The sequence below is a fragment of the Melanerpes formicivorus genome, unplaced genomic scaffold (genome assembly GCF_026170545.1).
Source record: "Melanerpes formicivorus ecotype bairdi unplaced genomic scaffold, bMelFor1.0.p_v2 SCAF_72, whole genome shotgun sequence".
Lineage (NCBI taxonomy): Eukaryota > Metazoa > Chordata > Aves > Piciformes > Picidae > Melanerpes > Melanerpes formicivorus.
In genome coordinates this window covers 1,447,909-1,464,118 of record NW_027142424.1, presented here as the reverse complement: position 1 = coordinate 1,464,118, position 16,210 = coordinate 1,447,909, and the positions used below count along the sequence as shown (strand labels likewise).

Below are 16,210 nucleotides of genomic sequence, written 5' to 3'. Positions count from 1 at the left end.
TTCAGTTGCAGAGCCCCAAAGCTGTGGGTGGAACTCACCTGCTTTCTGCTCCCACCATAGCCCAAGGCATGCCAGCACCAAGGGTGCCCTGGGGGTTCATGCTGGCGGCACTGGTGGGTCCTGTTTTGTGCTAGCCAGGCATCCTGCTGCCAGGATGAGGATCTTGGCTCTTGGGAGGAGTGTGGTGATGGAGTCAGGAAAGGAGCCAGCCCCACTCCATCCCAGCTGGAGCTGTAGCCTGCCTGTACTGGTGCAAAGCACCTGGAGAATGTTCCTGCTTGACTCTATTTTGCTTTGGCTCTGGGTGCCAAGGGGGTCCAGGGCAGCAGGGAGGGATGCCCATGTCCTGCTGTTGCTGGCCAGGAAATTTCCAGCCCCTTGACTCCCCCGGGGCTGGATCCACCCTCTGGGACTCAAGCAGAGCCCTGCTGATGGTTGCAACTGGGACCAACTAGGCACAACTGGCCAGAACCAAGTGAGAGCTGGGCCAAATCCTCCATGCCAGCACTGGGCAACACAGGCTGCTCCCAGTCTGGTTTCTTGACAACTTTTGTACCCACCACAAAAGCCCATCTCCCTGCCCTGCACTGCTGATGAATGTCCTAATTAACTACCTTCATTAGCTGTGTCCTTACAGCATGGAGAGGGCAGGTGGGGGCTGCATGGAGCAGCCTTTTTTGGGGTGCTGCTGGCATTGCCCCTTCTAGATGGCTAGCAGAAGACTGGATGCCCCCCTCCCCTCCTTCCCCCATTAGCTCCCCCAGTGTCCCAAGCCCCTGCTGATACTGGGAGCACTGGTGCTGGCTCTGTTTGTAAAGCAGAGCCATCGAGGGAGCCCTAAGACAGCACATTATCTCCTGCAGACAATTAGCAGAAGCATTAATGGAATATATGCAAATGAGCAGTAATTGACCTGCGACTCTGCAGTTCATGATGGAGAAGGATGAGCTCCAGATGCCTTAATGATAGTAATTTAAGCTCCTTCTTTATATGCCATGCTTCCTTGCCACAGCCCAGCAGGACCAAACCCAGGCAGGGAGGAGGATGGGTGGCAGTGGGGACTCTGAGGACCAAGGACAGCCCCAGGGCCATCCTGTTTGCCCCCCAGCCTGCCCCTATAAAGCCTCAGGAAGGTGGGTTGAAGTGTGGAACAGTGGGAAGGGAAGCCATGGCTTCCCATGGAGTGGCCATTCCCTGCTGGACACAGACCAGGGATGCAGGAGAGTGGCAGAGCACCCACAGAGCTCCGTGGGACCACCAGGTCAGGGGATACCTACCCACCGTGGTGGGGGCTGGACCACCTGCCCTGGGTGTGCCAGGCTCCTCCTTGCATCTTTGTTCTACCAAAGAAATGCCTGCAGATGCAGAGGACACACTGTCTCCTTGCTCAGCTGCTGCTCAGGGTTTACTCAGCCTTTATCAGTAGGGATCAGCACAGCCTGGGGGCTGATCTGTTGGAGAGTAGCTCTGGGGAAAAGCACCTGGGGGTCCTGTGCCCCCAGGCCTGAGAAGACCAATGGCACCCTTGGGTGTAGATTGTAGCCAGCAGGTTGAGGGAGCTTCTCCTGCCCCTCCTGTCTGCCATGAGGAAGCCACATCTGGAGTACTGGAGCCAGTTCTGGGTAAATCCCAGGAGGGTAGGGGCTGGAAGGGACCTCTGGAGATCAGCCAGTCCAACCACCCTGCCAAGGCAGGGGCACCTAGAGAGGGTCACACAGGAACACATCCAGGTGGGTTTGGAATGACTCCACAGATGGAGACTCCACCACCTCTCTGGGCAGCCTGCTCCAGAACCTCAGCACCCTGAAACTCAAGAAGTTCAAGAACCCACCAGTTCAAGAAGGACAGGGACTTGCTGGTGCTGAGGGGACCACAACATCTCTGTGAGGAGGAAAGGCTGAGAAAATCGGAGGGGGTTTAGTGTGAAAAAGAGCAGCCTGGGGGGGGGGGTAATCTCATCAATGCTGATCAATACTTCAAGGGTGGCTGTCAGGAGGATGGCATCAGGGGTTTTCCAGTGACAGGACAAGGGGTAGTGGGCACAAACTGGAACATCAGAAGTTCCATCTAAAGCTGAGGAGGAACTTCTTGAGTTTCAGGGTGCTGAGGTTCTGGAGCAGGCTGCCCAGAGAGGTGGTGGAGTCTCCATCTCTGGAGACATTCCAAAGCCACCTGGATGTGTTCCTGTGTGACCCTCTCTCGGTGACCCTGCCTTGGCAGGGGGGTTGGGCTGGCTGATCTCCAGAGGTCCCTTCCAACCCCTCCCATCCTGGGATTTAGCCAGGCTGTGTTAGGCTCAGCATGGTTGAGGAGGTGATGGTTTGGGGGAAGCTGGAAGGGCCGATGCCCCATCAGCAACCTGCCCCACGCAGCCTGCTCAGCCCTGAGCGCCACTGGAGTTCACCCCCCGGAGTCAGAGGTATCACAATAACCACTCTGGGGGCCTGAGTTTAAATATTTATGTATAATTCATGCCATATGTTCCACCAATATTTTGTATTTAATCAACTGAGGCCAGATGGCAGGAACATAGAGGCCATTAAACTAATGGCACTTTGTCTTCCCATTTATTTTCCTCTCCTTTCCTAAAATGAGATGAGTCCATGACAGGCAGCACACCCCAGGCATGAGGCTGGCCCTGCCACTACCAGGGTGACATCAGGGGATGGTGGCTTTGGCTTCCCTCACCGTGAAGCCTGCCCCACCATGGAGCACGGGGTGGGGATGCCCTCGGTAGGATCTGAGTGCAACCTCCTGAGCTAGGAGGCTTGGAGGAGACAAATCCCCACGAGAGAAAAGCTCCTGGCAAGCTGGAGGGGACTGTCTGGTCAAGCATTGGAGTAGGCTGCCCCAGGTATGGTCACCTAGAGGAGGTCACGCAGGAACAAGTATAGATGGGGAGGGGAATGGAATGGAAAAGAATTGGAATGGAATAGAAAAGAATTGGAATGGAATAGAATTAGAATGGAATAGAATTAGAATGGAATAGAATTAGAACAGAATAGACTAGACCAGGTTGGAAGAGACCTTTGATATCATCAAGTCCAACCTAACACCCAACACCATCTAATCAACTGAGCCATGGCACCAAGTACCCCATCCAGTCTCTTCCTAAACACCTCCAGTGATGGTGACTCCCTGGGCAGCACATTCCAATGGCCAATCTCTCTTTCTATGAAGAACTTCTTCCTAACATCCAGCCTAAACTTCCCCTGGCACAGCTTGAGACTGTGTCCTCTTGTTCTGGTGCTGCTTGCCTGGGAGAAGAGACCAACTCCCACCTGGCTACAACCTCCCTTCAGGTAGTTGTAGACAGCAAGGTCTCCCCTGAGCCTCCTCTTCTCCAGGCTAAGCAACCTCAGCTCCCTCAGCCTCTCCTCACAGGGCTTGTGCTCCAAACCCCTCACCCAGCCCCAGCCATGGCATTCCAGGGGCAGCACAATGCTGATCCCAGCTGGTAGGTTGTGAAAGGGAAAGAGCAGCCCTTTGGTTCTGGCTGGAGAATAGAGGATGCTCTGGCCTCAATGTCTACAAAAGTCTCACCAGGGGCATAAAAGGGCAAGAGGAAATGACCTCAAGTTGTGTCAGGGCAGGCTTAGGTTGTACATGAGGAGCAATTTCTTCCCTACAAGGGCTGTCAAAGCTGTGCCCATGCTGCCAGGGCAGTGATGGAATCCCCATCCCTGGAGGGGTTCCAAAGCTGTGTAGATACAATGCTGAGGGCCGTGGTTTAGTGGTGACCTGGCAGTGCTGGGTTAATGGTTGGGGTTGATGGCATTAATGGTCTCTTCCAACCAAAAGGATTCTGTGATTCTATGAAACAGGAGTATGTGGGAGAGCCAAGCTGTTGATGAAGAGGGGTCATCATATCCCCAGCCCTGCAGGGTCTCTGGGTGCTGGAGCAGCCCCTAGTAGCAGCCTCCCACCTAATCCTCTTCCTGAAGGCTTTGCTCAGGGTTGGTTGGTGCACAGAAGATGATCAGATCTAGGGGTGGAATCATAGCAGATGTTCAGATCTTGGAGAGCAATGCTTGTGCATGAGTCTGTGCACGTGTGTGTGCATGGCTCATCCTCTTGTGGGTGAGATTAGGAATCTTCCACATGTCCCAGAGCCATCCTGTAGCTCCTACACAAGGCAGAGACCTGTGGGCTCTGGAGTGGGGACTCACCCCCACATCCCTGTCCCCGAGGCTGTTCTCACTGCACCCATATATCCCACTCACCCCACACCCTTGTGCTGGTGGGGACAAGGATGAGAGGCTGATGAGAGGCTGGTCATCCTTCCTCACCCCACAGCAGGATGGGTCTGCTGCCCTCCCTACACCCTGGGATGCTTCCCTGAGTGTGCTTTTTCTCTTTGGCTTGCAGGTGGAGGCTTCTTACCCTGGGAGTGAGATGAATGGAACTCGGTCAGACAAAGGGTCTCAGTCAGCACTTCAGGACCTGAGAGGCATCCAGGGACTTTTCATTCTTTGTCTGAAAGGGGACGGTGCTGTTTCCATTAGCGAGATGCCTGCGAGCGCCGGTGCCGCCGAGCGAGAAGAGCTGCAGCAGCTGATCGGCTTTCAAATCACCTTCAAACCCTCCATCTCCTTAACATGATCCCTCCAGCAGCCCAGGCTCCGGGCCACGGCTGGGGGGCTTTGCTGGGGAGGAGAATAAGCTGGGGACGGCAGTGACGGCCAGCACTGGAGAAACCCCCACCGGGGACTCAATATCCATCCCCAGCCCGCTTGGACTTTTCCAGGGTTGGACAATAACTTCGTGCAGCCTCACCTTACAGCCCTCCTCGTGGTTTTGGGGCACCCATCTGCTCCTGAGGGGATAAAACCCTGCTGGGAGCATCCCTGGGGCCAGGAGAGCAGCTCCCGCGCGGCTCCGGCTGCCGGGGAAGGGATGAAGAGGTTATGGCCAAGTTATTGGTAAAGCTCCAGCGGTATTTTCGGCGCAGACCCGTGAGGTTCTTCACGCTGCTGGCTCTCTACCTGGCAGCTGGGAGCTTGGTTTTCCTCCACTCGGGCTTCTCTGGGGAACCCACAGTGACAGGCAGCCAGCGCGGGCCTGGGACTGGTGAAGGACCGGGGCTGCCCTACCTGGGGGTGATGCAGCTGAGCCGCGGGTTCAAGGCGTCGGTGCCGGTGCCGGAGGGGACACGGCGACACGGACCCTGGTTCAAAAGCACCTCCAAGGAACCAGCAGAGAGGGGCAAAGCTGGAGACTACAGCAGCACCCACAGCAGGGCCAGCAGGGGCAGGAGTGGCCGTGAGAAGGAGGAGGACAGAGGTAAGGGCTGGGGACGTGTGTGTTCAGGAGTGGGTCCCTCCTGTTGGTCCTTGTGTGGCTAGGGCAGAGGGCTCCAAGAGGGTTTCAGTCCTGCATCCCCTACCAGAAGGACACTTCTGAGCACCTCCAGCAGCTGTGTGTTTAAGTGTTTATAAACCATGTGCACATACTACCAGAGCACAAAAACTGGGGTTGCTCTGCCTGGAGAAGAGGAGGCTGAGGGGAGACCTCATTGCTCTCTACAACTCCCTGAAAGGAGGCTGGAGACAGGGGGGGGATTGGTCTCTTCTCCCAAGGAACAAGTGACAGGACTAGAGGAAACGGCTTCCAGTTGCACCAAAGGGGGTTTAGATTAGACATGAAGAACAATTTCTTCCCCAGAAGGGCTGTCATGGCCTGGCCCAGGCTGCCTGTGGCAGTGGTGGAGTCTCATCAGTAGAGGATGTAGCGTAGATGTGATGCTGAGGGGCATGGCTTAGTGGTGACCTGGCAGTGCAGGGCTAATGGTTGGACTTGGTCTTCAGGGTCTTCCCAACCAAAACCATTCTATGATTCTCTTGGCTCCAATCAGCACCACCCCCAGCTGTCTGGGGTGTTCAGGCAGGGCTGGGGTCTGGGCTTTCACGCCGGGAGCTCCCTGCCTGGCTGCCGGCTGGGCTGTGCGGTGGATGGCTGAGCAGGGACATTATTAATGAAGAAGGATAAGTGGATGTAGCAGTTCTCATTGATTTTTAAAATGGCATCTATTTATCCCCAAGGCAGCTCCATGCAGGCCAGGCTGCGTGCTCGCCCTGCATTTGGGTGGCTGAGGGCTGCCCATCAGGGCTCTGCCCTCCCACTGGTTGTTCAGCTCCATTGCCTCTCTTGCTGGCACCCAGGAGCACCCAGTGCCCACAAACCTCACCCAAACACATCTTGTGCCCCCTGGTGACTGAGCACCTCACACCTTTAGAATCACAGAATCACCAAGGTTGGAAGAGACCTCAGAGTTCATAAAGTCCAACCTGGCACCCAACACCTCATGACTACTACCATGGCACCAAGTGCCACATCCAATCCCCTCTTGAACGCCTCCAGGGATGGGGACTCCACCACCTCCCTGGGCAGCACATTCCAATGACTAACAACTCTCTCTGGGAAGAACTTTCTCCTCACCTCCAGACTAAACTTCCCCTGGCGCAGCTTGAGACTGTGTCCTCTTGTTCTGGTGCTGGGTGCCTGGGAGAAGAGACCAACCCCCACCTGGCTGCAACCTCCCTTCAGGTAGTTGTAGACAGTAAGGTCTCCCCTGAGCCTCCTCTTCTCCAGGCTAAGCAACCCCAGCTCCCTCAGCCTCTCCTCACAGAGCTGTGCTCCAGGCCCCTCCCCAGCTTTGTTGCCCTTCTCTGGACACCTTCAAGAGCCTCAATGTCCTTCTTTAGTTGCTGTGAAAGCTGCTAGGGTTTCTTGGCAGTGTTGGGTTTATGGTTGGCCTTGATGATCTTTGAGGTCTTTTCCAACCTAGATGATTCTGTGATTCTAGACACTGCTGGAGAGATGTCCAGATCATAGGATCATCCAATCACAAACTGGTTTGGGTTGGAAGGGACCTTTAAAACTCATCTAGTCCAACCCCACTGCAGTCAGCAGAGACCTCTTCCAGTGTTCCACCAGCCTTGTAGTGAAGAACTGCTGCAGTTAAGAGGCTGTTGGGCTCTTCTCTGCCTGTTGCTGCTAGCTCTTCTCTCCTGAGGCCCAGGGTGGGTGAAATTAGCATGAAATTCTTCACTGTGATGGTGGTGAGACCCTGGAATAGGTTGCTCAGGGAGGTGGTAGAAGCCTCATCCCTGGAGGGATTTCAGGCTGGGCTGGATGTGACTCTGAATAACTTGATCCAGTGTGAGGTGTCCATGCCCATGGCAGGGGGTTTGGAACTAGATGATCCTTGAGGTCCCTTCCAACCCTAACAATTCTATGACTCTATAAATATCTGGAGGGGAGATGGAGGTCCTTGGGGAGCCCTGTTTTGTGAGCTCAGAAATTGCCCTGTGGGATTTGGCACATGCAATTCCATGAGGATCAAGATCTAGAAGCATCAACCCTTGAAGGAGCTGGAGGTGTGTGGCTCAGAGAGAAGCAGGAACCCCCAACCCCGTGGCAAACTGTGGGCTTCGCAGGAGCCACCACGCTCAGCCAGGCTTGGTCCCCCTCAACCAGAGCTGCTCCTGGGGCATGGTGGGGGGAGCTCCTCCTTGGCAGGTTTGTGCTCATGGGCACTCCAGGCTTGGAAGCAGGACAGGAAACGGCTGGTGGTGCTGGAGGGGCTTTGTCATGCTGGCAGGAGGTGAGAAGGGATTTTCCCGTGGTGCCCTCAGACGGAAGGGTCTCCGGGAGCCTCCCCGAGGCGCCTGTGGCCGCCTGGCTCCCTTAATGCGAACTGACACCCGGCGAACCCTCGCCAGATGCTCGGCGAGCACGAGCTGTCACTCACCACAGAAACCCCGAGCACTGCTCCTCTCCCTGCCCACATGCAACGTGCCCACCACCAGTAACCTCTGCTGGCACCCTCGCCTCTCCGTGCCTGGCCGTGGGGGGGGGGGCTGCGAGGGGTGGGGAGGAGGCTCAGGGGAGACCTAATTGCTCTCTGCAACTACCTGAAGGGAGGTTGTAGCCAGGTGGGGGTTGGTCTCTTCTGCCAGGCAACCAGCAGCAGAACAAGAGGACACAGTCTCAAGCTGCACCAGGGGAAGTTTAGGCTGGAGGTGAGGAGAAAGCTCTTTCCAGGGAGAGTTGTTAGCCATTGGCATGTGCTGCCCAGGGAGGTGGTGGAGTCCCCATCCCTGGAGGTGTTCAAGAGGGGACTGGACATGGCACTGGGTGCCATGGTCTAGTAGTCATGAGGTGTTGGGTGACAGGTTGGCCTTGATGATCTTTGAGGTCTTTTCCAACCTTGTTGGTTCTATGATAAGGGGTGCTGGGCTTGGGCTTTGCTGGCTTATCTTCTCCTAGGTGGTCTGGCAGCATCCTCCTCTCCCTTTTTAATGTTTCATGAGAAGCCTCAACTTGGGCAGCAGTTCATGGGAGCTGGAGGGCACATCACGTGAGCTTCTTGCAAGCTCCCCAGCGTGATGGTGAGGAGATTGAGACCTTTGAGGAGTTTAATGCTTCTCCATGGCTGGATCTGTGTCAGCTCACACTACAGGTTCCCAACATGCTTCAAAATGGAGCACCTCCCCTATGGGGACAGGCTGGGAGAGCTGGGGGTGTTCAGCCTGCAGAACAGAAGGCTCTAGGGAGACCTTAGAGCAGCCTTCCAGTACCTGAAGGGGGCTGCAAGAAATCTGGGGAGGGACACTTTACAAGGGCTTGTAGTGAGAGGATGGGGGGTGATGCCTTTAAGCTGGAAGAGGGGGGATTTAGACTAGAGATTAGGAAGAAATTCTTTCCAGTGAGGGTGGTAAGATGCTGGAACAGGTTGTCCAGGGAGGTCATGGATGCCCCCTCCCTGGAGGTGTTCAAGGCCAGGCTGGATGGGGTCTTGTGCAACCTGGTCTAGTGGAAGGTGTCCCTGCCAAAGGCAGGGGGTTGGAACTAGATGATCTTTAAGACCCCTTCCAACCCAAACCATTCTATGAAATTCCTCTTAGCTCTGTGAAGGCTTCATGCTGGGGCAGGTCATCTTCTCACCAACTCAGCACCCTCCAGCAGCCCCTTCCTAACCCCACCATGTGCCTTCCAGCATCTCCTCAGCGCTCACTCCTCCATCTCTTCACTTCCTCATATCCCCCTAATAATTCCAGCTGCCTTCCTAATGAGTTGCAGCTCTCATATGTCAGGAGCAGTGGACTGAGGATGCACATCACTCACCAGCTCCCTGCCAACCTCTGGAGTAATCCCACACCACTTAGGTCTGTCCCCACCAGGCTGAGCTGAGCTGACCTGCCAAAACCTGCTCAGTGCTGTGGAAATGCCATCCTGTGCTGCAAGTAATTGGGAGCAATTTGTTATGACTCATGGTGGTGGGGGGGGAAAGCTCTATCAGGCACATTTCTTTCAGCCTTTCTCCTCCACCTTCCTCCAGGCTAGCTTGGAGAACCTGGTTTGCCATGCTGGTGGGGTCTGGGCTGTGCAGACAGGACAAGGGGGAATGGCCACCACACAGGCTCCAGGGTCTATAGGACAGGCTTTGCATCCTGCAGAAGATGTTCTGTGAGCAGAGCAGATCTGTTAAGATCTTATTTGGGGCTGCTTGGCTCAGTTTTGACGTTGATGTGGAAGGAGATGAGGGTTTAGAGCATATCTGGGGCTGCTTGGCTCAGTTATGAAGTTGGTGGGAAGGAGATGGGCTTTTAGACCACATTTGGGGCTACTTTGCTCAGTTTTGAGGTAGGTGTGAAGGAAGATGGTAGAAGGATGCAGAGCCACAACCCCTTGTCTATCCATAGTAGGTGTCCTTGGGCTTTACCCACCTATTCATTTTCTCCTATGGAGACATACTGAGGGAGTTGGGGCTGTTCAGTCTGGAGAAGAGAAGGCTCTGAGGAGACCTATGGTCATTCAGTATCTGCAGGGGGCTACAAGAAAGCTGGGGAGGGACTTTTCAGGATGTCAGGTAGTGATAGGACTGAGGGGGGATGGAACAAAACTACAAGTGGGTAGATTTAGGTTGGATGTTAGGAAGAAGTTCTTCCCCATGAGGGTGGTGAGAGACTGGCACAGGTTACCCAGGGAGGTGGTGGAAGCCTCATCCCCAGAGGTGTTTGCAGCCAGGCTGGATGTGGCTGTGAGCAACCTGCTGTAGTGTGAGGTGTCCCTGGCCATGGCAGGGGGGTTGGGACTGGCTGATTCTTGAGGTCCCTTCCAACCCTGACAGTTCTATGATTTTCAGGGCTGCCTTGCACCTTGTGGAGCAGCATTCCAAAAGCAAACAACTGCACCCATATTGAGGGGGGGGTGAGAGGAGGAGAGGGGGGTGGAGATCCCAACAGGGGCGTGGGAAGGGACGGGTTCAGCCCAGCTGTTTGTAACCCCCATTTCTCTTCCCCTCTGCCAGCAAGGTACATCGGCTGCTACGTGGACGACACCCGCCAGCGGACGCTGCGCGGCGTCTCCTTCTTCGACTACAAGAAGATGACGGTCTTCCGTTGCCAGGACAACTGCGCCGAGCGGTAGGCAGGCGACCGGCACCGCGGCTCCAGCCAGCCAGCCTTCCCCGCACACCCACGGCCTTTCTCTGCTGACACATTTCCCTGCTCTGGCTGCTCCCCTCCCCTTCCTCCCACCTTCTCTTTCTTTCTTTCTTCTTCTCTCTCTCTTTTCTCTCTCTCGTTCTTCTTCTTCTTCTCTCTCTCTTTTCTCTCTTTCTTCTTCTTCTCCTCCTCTCTCTCACTCTTTCTTCTTCTCCTCCTCTCTCTCACTCTTTCTTCTTCTCCTCTCTCTCACTTTCTTCTCCTCCTCTCTCTCGCTCTTTCTTCTTCATCTCCTCCTCTCTCTCACTCTTTCTTCTTCTTCTCCTCCTCTCTCTCACTCTTTCTTCTCCTCCTCTCTCTCACTCTTTCTTCTTCATCTCCTCCTCTCTCTCCCTCTTTCTTCTTCTTCTCCTCCTCCTCTCTCACTCCTTCTTCTCCTCCTCTCTCTCACTCTTTCTTCTTCATCTCCTCCTCTCTCTCGCTCTTTCTTCTTCTTCTTCTTCTCCTCCTCTCTCTCACTCTCTTCCTCTTCTCTCCCCAGCATTACACAAAGGATGTCCCCTCATTGTGGTCAGTACTGGTGGGGTGTGCAGCACTGATGGCAATTTGTGGTTCCAGATACCCTGAGTGCTGAAACCCAGCCATGCAGCATCCCTTGGCACCTGGGGACATGGCTGCAAAAGATGGGATGCAACAGGATAGAATGGGATAGGGTAGGACAGGATAGAATGGAATAGAATAGAAAGGGATAAGGTAGAATAGGATGGGATCTAATGGAAGAGAAGAGAAGGGAAGGGAAGGGAAGGGAAGGGAAGGGAAGGGAAGGGAAGGGAAGGGAAGAGAAGAGAAGAGAAGAGAAGAGAAGAGAAGAGAAGAGAAGAGAAGAGAAGAGAAGAGAAGAGAAGAGAAGAGAAGAGAAGAGAAGAGAAGAGAAGAGAAGAGAAGAGAAGAGAAGAGAAGAGAAGAGAAGAGAAGAGAAGAGAAGAGAAGAGAAGAGAAGAGAAGAGAAGAGAAGAGAAGAGAAGAGAAGAGAAGAGAAGAGAAGAGAAGAGAAGAATAGCATTAACCAGGTTGGAAAAGAACTCAGAGATCATCAAGTCCAACCTAACACACAACACCATCTAATCAACTAAACCATGGCACCAAGTGCCTCATCCAGGCTCTTCTTAAACACCTCCAGGGATGGGGACTCCACCACCTCCCTGGGCAGCACATTCCAATGGCCAATCTCTCTTTCTATGGAGAACTTCTTCCTAACATCCAGCCTGAACCTCCCCTGGCACAGCTTGAGACTGTGTCCTCTTGTTCTGCTGCTGGCTGCCTAGGATGGAGAGGTTGGAATGGGATAAGATAGAATGGAATGGGATAGAGTGGAATGAAAGGATAGGATGGAATGGGATAGAACAGAACAGGATAGAGAGGGATGGGATGGAAAGGGATGGGATGGAATGGAATGGAATGGGATAGACTAGAAAGGAATGGAAGAAGACAGGATGTAATGGGATGGGATAGAATGGAAAAGGAATGGAATGGGATAGAATGGAATGGGATAGAATAGGAATGGGGTGGGATAGAATGGGATAGAATGGGATAGAATAGAATAGAATAGAATAGAATAGAATAGAATAGAATAGAATAGAATAGAATAGAATAGAATAGAATAGAATAGAATAGAATAGAGATAGAATAGAGATAGAATGGAATAGAGATAGAATGGAATAGGGATGGGATAGAATGGAATAGGGATGGGATAGAATGGAATAGAATAGGGATGGGATAGGATAGGATAGAATAGATAGAGATAGAGATAGAGATAGAGATAGAGATAGAGATAGAGATAGAGATAGAGATAGAGATAGAGATGATTGAGATAGAGATGATTGGGATAGAATGGAATGGAATAGAATAGAATAGGGATGGGATGGGATAGAATGGAATGGAATAGAATTCAACAGTGCATACTTAGGATGCTGCTTCCACTGCTGGATGTGATCTGGCTGCAGCGGGAATGCTCTCTGCCAAACCCACACAAAGCTGGGTGGCTGCCCAGGGATGCTCTGATCCCTCCTCATCCTCTTCTCCCCAGGGGCTACCTCTACGCAGGGCTGGAGTTCGGTGCCGAGTGCTACTGCGGGCACAAGGTGCAGGCGCCCAACGCCAGCGAGACCGAGTGCAACATGCTCTGCAAGGGCGAGAGGACCAACACCTGTGGGGGGGGTCAACCGCCTCTCCATCTACCGCCTGGAGCTCGCCCAGGAGTCGGCCAGGAGGTGTAAGCTGGTGGCGGCCCCGGGGCCCGCAGCTCAGCCCCCAAAGCGCAGAATGAATCACAGACTGGGTTGGGTGGGAAGGGACCTCTCAAGCTCGTCCAACCTGAGGTCAGCAGGGACATCTGTACCTAGAGCTCACAGCCCCACAGCCTGACCTGAAATGGTCTCAGGGATCCCCAGGGACCTGAGGCAGCACTCTACTCTTATCTGCTGCTTTGTTTTCCTTGTCCCCAGGCAATGGGAAGGAGGGAGGGTGGGGTTCAGTGCTCCCACCTCCAGGTACTTGCTTGAATGACCACCATGGGGAGGGGCTGAGGGTGCTTGGGTGGGGGAGGACCTGGGATGAGACCTTTCAGGGTGAGAGGCTGACAAGAGCTGGGGAAAAGCAGCTGCTGTACCAATGGGTGGCTGGAGAAGAGCGTGTTGAACGGATACACTGGGGGTGTGCGGAGCTTCTTGCTCTTGAGCCTGGGGTGTTTGGGAGTGGCAGTGGCATGGTTTGAAGGGTGCAGCCCCTGCTCCTCAGGGCTGGCCCAGCATGGCTCTCAGTGCTGTGGTCTCTCTCCCTTGCAGATGGCAGTGCAATATTCCGGGGGTGCTTCCGCAGGCCAGACAACATCTCCATCGCCCTGCCCGTCAGCCAGCTCATGCTCAACATGTCAGTGGACAAGTGTGTGGATTTCTGCACTGAGAAGGTACCAGGGGGAGCCAAAGGGGTGCAGGTCAAAAGCTTAATCACACAATCCCAGCATAACAGGAGTTGGAAGGGACCTCTGGGGATCGTTCAGTCCAACCCTCCTGCTAAATCAGAGGCACCCACAGCAGCTTGCCCAGAATGTCCAGGTGGGTTTGGAATCACTCCAGAGGAGATTCCACAACCTCTCTGGGCAGCCTGCTCCAAGGCTCTGGCACTGTCACATCAAAGAAGCTTCTCCTCCTGTTCAGATGGAACCTCCTGGGTTCCACTTTGTGCCCATTGTCTCTTGTCCCATCACTGGGCACCACTGACAAGACTCTGTCCCCATCCTCTTGCCTCCCATAATTCCTGTAGCTCTTGCTGAGCATTGAGCAGATCCCCTCTGGGGCTGCTCTTCTCCAGGCTCAACAGCCCCAGGGCTCTCAGCCTTTCCCCTTCACAGAGATGCTCCAGGTCCCTCAACATCTCTGTAGCCTCCACTGGACTCTGTCCAGCAGTTCCCTGTCTCTCTGGAACTGGGGACCCACAACTGGACCAAACACTTCAGATGTGGCCTCAGTAAGGCAGAATAGAGCAGGAGGAGAACCTCCCTTGACCTGCTGACCACACTCCTCTTCACACAGCCCAGGAGACCACTGGCCTTCTTGGTTCACTCATGGTGAACTTGTCCACCAGCACCTCCAGAGCTGCTTTCCAGAAGGTCAACCCCTGACCTTCCCTGGTGCAGGGAGATTAATCATCTAAATCATCATCAGACAGGGTCACACTGGGTAAATTTTTAATCTGATTTAGTGTCATAATTATCTATCTCCTAGTGACAAAGGATCACGTGGATGCTTTTCTGGTCTGGACCACATGTCCCCAAAGGACAGCACCCAATGCCTGCCCTGCTCACTCCTCATGGCTTTGACCCGCCTCATCAAGCAGCAGCCACCCCCAAAGAGAAGTTTGGGCAGGAGCATTGCAGGGTCCTGCTGTGGTCTAGGGATGCTGTACAAGCCCTATGAAGAGAGGCTGAGGGAGCTGGGGTTGCTTAGCCTGGAGAAGAGGAGGCTCAGGGGTGACCTTATTGCTCTCTACACCTACCAGAAGGGAGGTTGTAGCCAGGAGGGGGCTGGTCTCATCTCCCAGGCAGCCAGCACCAGAACAAGAGGACACAGTCTCAAGCTGTGCCAGGGGAAGTTTAGGCTGGAGGTGAGGAGAAAGTTCTTCCCAGAGAGAGTTGTTTGCCATTGGAATGTGCTGCCCAGGGAGGTGGTGGAGTCACCATCACTGGAGGTGTTTAGGAGGAGACTTGATGGGGAGCTTGGTGCCATGGTTTAGTGATTAGGTGGTGTTGGATGATGGATTGGATGCAATGATCTTGAAGGTCTCTTCCAACCTGGTCTGGTATATCCTATCCTATCCTATCCTATCCTATCCTATCCTATCCTATCCTATCCTATCCTATCCTATCCTATCCTATCCTATCCTATCCTATCCTATCCTATCCTATCCTATCCTATCCTATCCTATCCTAAGCAATTTGTATTTAGTAATTAAATTTAGGTAAATTGCCAGGCAGAGGAGGAAAAAGGCCAGCAGGCAGGGACAGTCCTGTTCTGCCTTCGTGATGCCTCTAGCAGAGGATGGTGAGGAAGCCTCACATCAGCAAAATACAAGCAGCTGCTCTATCCCAGCCTCCAATTTCCCATCGCTGCTGGGAGAGGTTGGAGGTGGGAGGTGTAAATAACCAGAGCCCCTTGATTCACCCAGCTCCTGGTTGTAAATCACCTGTCAGCCACCAAATGAGTCTCATAATTTCAGGCTTGGAAACTGCAGTGAGGCTGCCATGGGCTGTGTGATGGCTCCTAGTAACCTCACTGTGGGTGACAAAGCTCTCCTGGGGGCACTGGTGCACCAGCTGTGCCGTGGGAAAGTCAGGGCTTGGGTGGGTTTGGGTGTCTGCAAGGAGCTGCTTGTGCAGCCAGCTTGAGGGATGCTGAATCCAAGGTGAAGAGTGCTGAATCCAGTTAGAAGGATGCTGAATCCAGCTGGGAACATAGAAGGATGCTGAATCCAGCTGGGATCACAGAAGTCTTTTCCAACCAAAACAGTTCTGTGATTCTAAGATCGTTAAGTCCAACCATCAAGAATCATAGAATGGTTTGGCTTGGAAGGGACCTTCAAGATCACCTAATTCCCTGCCAAGGGCAGGGACACCTCCCAGTAGATCAGGTTTCTCAGAGCCCCATCCAACCTGGCCTTGAACGATTCCAGGGCTCATTGATCAACCCTCATTAGTTCATTCTGGGGGGGGGGAATGAACAGGGAAATAAAGCACTCTGATTGTTGTGGCTTTTCTCTGTGCTGTGAAGCTTCCTCCAGCCTGCTCAAAGGATGCTGCCAGCTGGCCTATGCTCCACAGTGGGGTCACAGATTTGTTTTGGTTGGAAGAGACCTTTCAGATTAAGCCCAGCCTTCAGCCTAAGACCACCATGGCCATTAAAACATGCCCCATGGGTGGTGAGGACGGATGCGAGGAGCAGAGGAAGGGTTTGCCAAAGGGAAATGGGGATGGTGCCACCAGCTGCCCACCCTCTGCTCACCCCCACAGGAGTACCCATTGTCAGCCCTGGCTGGGACCTCCTGCCTCTGTGGTTTCCCCACCACCCTCTTCACCCTGCATGAGCGTGAGGATGAGCAGCTCTGTGCCCAGAAATGCGCTGGTGAGGAGTTCGAGAGCTGTGGCACCGCCGAGTACCTCCTGGTCTACCAGACCCAAGTGCAAGGTGAGCTGGCACCGGCCTCAC

At 53.9% G+C, this 16,210-nt stretch overlaps 1 protein-coding gene across 1 annotated transcript in view; it reads left to right on the top strand.

The window, feature by feature from the left end:
- The window catches only part of WSCD2 (WSC domain containing 2), a 40,318-nt gene that overhangs the window by 11,904 nt on the left and 12,204 nt on the right, over positions 1 to 16,210 (top strand). Inside the window, 6 exon segments of the mRNA XM_068163361.1 lie at positions 4,369 to 5,283; positions 10,316 to 10,430; positions 12,538 to 12,661; positions 12,663 to 12,723; positions 13,295 to 13,416; positions 16,015 to 16,189. Of these exon segments, the coding sequence (XP_068019462.1) occupies positions 4,908 to 5,283; positions 10,316 to 10,430; positions 12,538 to 12,661; positions 12,663 to 12,723; positions 13,295 to 13,416; positions 16,015 to 16,189 (973 nt within the window). The 5' untranslated portion in view covers positions 4,369 to 4,907.